We start from the raw sequence: 5,000 nt of genomic DNA, 5'->3' as shown, positions 1-5,000 counted from the left end.
AGAGAGAGAGAGTGTGAGACAGGGAGAGGGAGGAGAGGGGAAGGAAGGAGGGAGGGAGGGAGAGGGAGAGGGAGAGGGAGAGGGAGAGGGGAGGGAGATAGGAAGGGTGGGAGAGGGGGAGGGAGGGAGGGAGGAAGGGTGGGAGAGGGGGGAGGAGGGAGAGAGGGAGAGAGGGAGAGAGGGAGGGAGAGGGAGAGGGAGAGGGAGAGGGAGAGGGAGAGAGGGGAGGGAGAGAGAGAGAGAGAGAGATAGAGAGAGAGAGATAGAGAGAGAGAGATAGAGAGAGAGAGATAGAGAGAGATAGAGAGAGAGAGAGAGAGAGAGAGAGAAAGAGAGGGTGAGGGAGGGAGGGAGGAGAGGGAGGGAGGGAGGGAGGGAGGGAGGGGGGAGAGGGAGAGGGACACACAGACACACAGACACACACACACATACATACACACACACACACACACACACACACACACACACACACACACACACACACACACACACACACACACACGCTACGACCACACCTACACCCACACCTACTACAACACCCACACCCACACACATCTTTGATTACCTGCAGGCATCTGCAACAAATCCCCAGCAGTTACACGAACATCATCTCTTGGCTGACTATCTATTTGATTTTTCTTTTTATCTACCATCATCTGAGAAAACAACAAAGAGATGTGTTAACACATGGTAAATAACGAAGATTTAAAATATACAAAGAAGATCTAAAAGAATGCCATAATAACATTACCTTATATATATATATATATATATATATATATATATATATATATATATATATATATATATATATATATATATATATATATATATATATATATATATATATATATATATATATATATATATATATATATATATATATATAAATTTTTGTTAAATCTTGCATTGGCAAAATATTATTTTGACATCTATCTCTAAGAGGAGAGATATATAAGCATATAAAAAATAAAAGATGAAATGTTCTTTCAAACAAGGCTACTCATATAGTAATTATTTCCGTGATGGTTTCCTCTAAAATGTACTATCCGTAGAACAGAAAGCCATCAGAACTAACTTTTCTCATAACTGGAACTAGACGTGTATCATAAACCATGAACCCGTCTGCACCAGAAAGCATCTCTTGTATTTTTGCTTCTGTCACCTTCGTCAGGATATTGAGATCCCTGAAATATATACAAAGGAGTCATTAATATAAAGACAGAAACAGAACAGTAATTTTATCCCTTAAGATGCAACAAAGAATCAGAAAAATAATCTCCAAAGTTGTCACAAAAGTATTTTCCTAACCTTACAACAGTGATAAAAGTATTAAATTCATGAAGAGAGAGAGAAAAAAATAAAAAAAACAATGAATACAAAATGTGCAAAAACAGAGAAACTAGCACAAAGACAGAGAGAGAGAAAAAAGGGCCAAGAGACAGATACACAGTAAGACAGATTAACTACATGTATGAATTATTGTCATATTATTAATAATAAAACTTCTGACAAGAATCTGTAAAACAATACTTACCGAGACTCTATTATTGTTGCTGCCATTCCCCCTGTAGCATGAGCACCATGCTTATGACACGTATGAATGACTAAATCCATATATGACCGTAAGAAGTGCCGCTGCATATTAACATACTTGTTGCGATCAGGAAGGACAAAATCTTTTCTGTCACCTTAAAAAGAAATGTAGAAAAAAATAATCTCAAGACAGATGTCCACCGAAATTTGAAACAATAAGTAAAAAAAGGAAAAAGAAAAGAAAAGAAGAAGAAAGAAAGAAAGAAAGAAAGAAAGAAAGAAAAGAAAAGAAAAAAGAAAAGAGAGAGAGAGAGAAAAAAAAAAACTTCCTGCCACAATAATCTACTTATATTCACACACATATAATGACAATAACAGTTGATTCTAGTTAAGGCATTTACTATACTTACCAAACTTATTGACAAAAGATGCTGAGTAATCCCAGATGCCACAGTTTAACCCAAGAGAATGGTCCTTTAATTCAAAGAGTATTTCTTCCATCTCAAATGAAGCCAGAACATTCTCAATCAGAACACATGCTTTTATTGTTCCTAAAAGAAAAAAGGGTAAAATTTAATCAGACAAAAATGAAGACCATAAAAAAACTCTAACATCAACTTATTTTTCTGAACAAAATAATTGCCCTTAACAACTAATCAGCAATTTGTTAACCCACTGGCACCTGGTAATTGTCCCATCCAATGTAGTTATGTAATGTGAATTTTGTCTGTACATAACAATATAAACCCTTTTCTTAAATAAACAATGTAAGAAAAGTCTAAGCAAATTTTGTGACATAAATTTTAACATTTGACAAGAAATACACAAGAAAGCAAATAATACAAACACTAACATTCCACATCTTAAGTCTTCATTCAAATATTAATGCCCTCAGCTATATTTGCACCTTACACTTGTTAAAGGATGAATGTTTTAAAACAAATATAACAATAATAAAAATGAATAAATTAAATAGATATGAAAGGGTGTAAAATATATAATGCAACTGTGCTTTGTCTATATTTCCTTTTCCCTTTCCATAATATTTACAACTTGATCACCATTTAACCTAAATGTTTGTTAGTCCAAAGAGCCATAATAAATATTCTTTATATATTCATTTGTTCTCCCATGTTCTGTCATGAAACGGTTGTGTACATAAATTTGTCACGGAATTCATATAAAACATCAGTTGATAAACATGCTACTTTTACATCTGCCAATACCATCTAAATGTTCCCCCAACTGCAGCCTTTACTAAGGCTAAATTGATATTAATGCTTAGTTGGAAAAGGAAGAAAAAAAATATTAATATCACATTGATACATGGTTATTCATTGCATCTTTTAAGTATACATAATTTTAAGAGGGTGAACCTTTTCGCAGAAAACAATCATATCACATTTTCCCATGCTTTTTTGTCTTAGTGGGAGAATGTCAGCTGCTTTCTTCCAAAAAAATGATAGGGCCTAACTACATCTAAATTACATACAGCTAAATTATATATGTTACATGGATGCTTCATGATGGAACAAGGGAGAATACATATGAGCAAACATGTATGGACTGCATTGTATTCTTCTTCTTTCCAATGAGTAAACTATCAAATCAATATGATAATTAGTGTGTAAATGATATAGAAAGAGAAAAGCAAATATGAGCAACATTTTTTTTTTCTTTTCATGGAAGCATTTATACTGTAGTGAGTGTAAGCTGTAAGCAGTCCAGCTATGTGAGGGTATTAACATTCAATTAGGAAATTAAGATAGGAAATGTATATTTCTTATGCAATCATTTGTGCATTTAATCTTAAATATTAAAATACAAGTGGCAAAGTTTGTATGGACCTTTTTAATGCTGCTTACTTTTAACAACAGGACTTTAGTGTTACGCTTGAATTGAGCTCAATAACTTTCGGGTTGCTGCAAATTTATTTGACCAACTGTACAAGCCATCCTGGTGTCCATATCCAACTCACTGCACCATTTGTAACAAAGTATAGTAAACCACAGCATTAACTGAGAATATCAGAAATTTCCATTAAAGCCTTATAATGTATTAAGAAAAAAATGCAATAGCACTTACAAATAATATCAATACCATCTAAATGTTCCCCCCACTGGCTACTTTAAGATCATACACTTATTAAAAATATTTATAATATGAAATAAATAAAAATAATAAACCTTAAAGACATACCATGAGGAATGTCAAGTTTCTCCTGTGCCCAACAGAAGATTTCATTCCATAACTTGGCCTCATTAGCTCCTTCCAGCTTAGACAAATAGAAAAATGGTCCACTCTCCTTTGCAACAAGATGGGCAGCACAGTGGTACATCAGGAGACCAAAATCAAACAATGGACCTGGGACTTCCTTCCCATCAACCTGAAACAAGTTTTTCATCAGTACAGATGTGTGTCCATATATAGATAGGATAAATATACATATATGAGACAAATATGAAACAAAGCATTGAAGAAACACTTTTTGTCTTCATATGATTACATGTGTTTGATTCCTATAACAATGTATTTCAATGTATACATAAACTTCTTCCAATACTCTTTGGATTCAAAATAAAAATGAAAAACTTAATATATTATAAAGGTAAAAAGGACTGCAATATCTTGGATAATAGTCTTTAAACTACCTGCAGTATTGCTAGTGGTATAAGTTATAAAAAATAATGCCAAAACCATAAGAGCCAATAAAAAGTTACAGGTGGTTCTTTATAGCAGTATATTCGTGTCTCTCAATATTTTATTTTATCGTATCTTATTTATTTATTCATTTTTCATTTCTAGAAGTACTGCTGGTAGTTCATTCAGCACAGGGGTTCTGAACTTAGGGTCCATAGATTTCAGGTCTGTGAGGACTAATTAAAGATTAACATTACGTTACCCATAATTTTGTTTTGTTTTGTTTTGTTTACTTTAAAATCTACTAATACTTTGTATATCTCATATATGTATGAGACAATCGAACATCAATAAATAAAGGGGTTCCTGACTTCAAAAAGGTTAAGATCCACTGTCCTAGTGACTGTCATGACTGTAGATTTTCTTTAAGCAGATACATATACATATAATTAACAACCCCCACCCCACATATATATATGTAAATATATATATATATATATATATACATATATATATATATATATATATATATATATATATATATATATATATATATATATATATATATATATATATATATATATATATATAAATAGATAGATAGATAGATAGATAGATAGATAGATAGATAGATAGATAGATAGATAGATAGATAGATAGATAGATAGATAGATAGATAGATAGATAGATAGATAGATAGATAGATAGATAGATAGATAGATAGATAGATAGATAGATAGATAGATAGATTAGATTAGATTAGATTAGATAGATTATCTATCTATCTACAAAAAAAAATCAGCTTTTCCAATTCAATGATATTG

General features: G+C 32.4%; 1 protein-coding gene across 1 annotated transcript in view; it reads right to left on the bottom strand.

Moving 5' to 3' along the window:
• Positions 1 to 5,000, bottom strand: part of LOC113821553 (malate synthase) — an 11,597-nt gene that overhangs the window by 2,229 nt on the left and 4,368 nt on the right. The window contains exons 5-9 of the mRNA XM_070120620.1: positions 3,736 to 3,922; positions 1,947 to 2,087; positions 1,538 to 1,691; positions 1,079 to 1,187; positions 566 to 656 (exon numbers count right to left, since the gene is read on the bottom strand). Coding sequence (XP_069976721.1) covers positions 566 to 656; positions 1,079 to 1,187; positions 1,538 to 1,691; positions 1,947 to 2,087; positions 3,736 to 3,922 — 682 coding nt within the window. The remainder of the gene's footprint in view (positions 1 to 565; positions 657 to 1,078; positions 1,188 to 1,537; positions 1,692 to 1,946; positions 2,088 to 3,735; positions 3,923 to 5,000) is intronic.

The sequence above is a fragment of the Penaeus vannamei genome, chromosome 4, assembly GCF_042767895.1.
Source record: "Penaeus vannamei isolate JL-2024 chromosome 4, ASM4276789v1, whole genome shotgun sequence".
Classification (NCBI taxonomy): domain Eukaryota; kingdom Metazoa; phylum Arthropoda; class Malacostraca; order Decapoda; family Penaeidae; genus Penaeus; species Penaeus vannamei.
The sequence above is the reverse complement of the archived record's forward strand: the minus strand, read 5'-3'. Positions and strand labels throughout refer to the sequence as shown.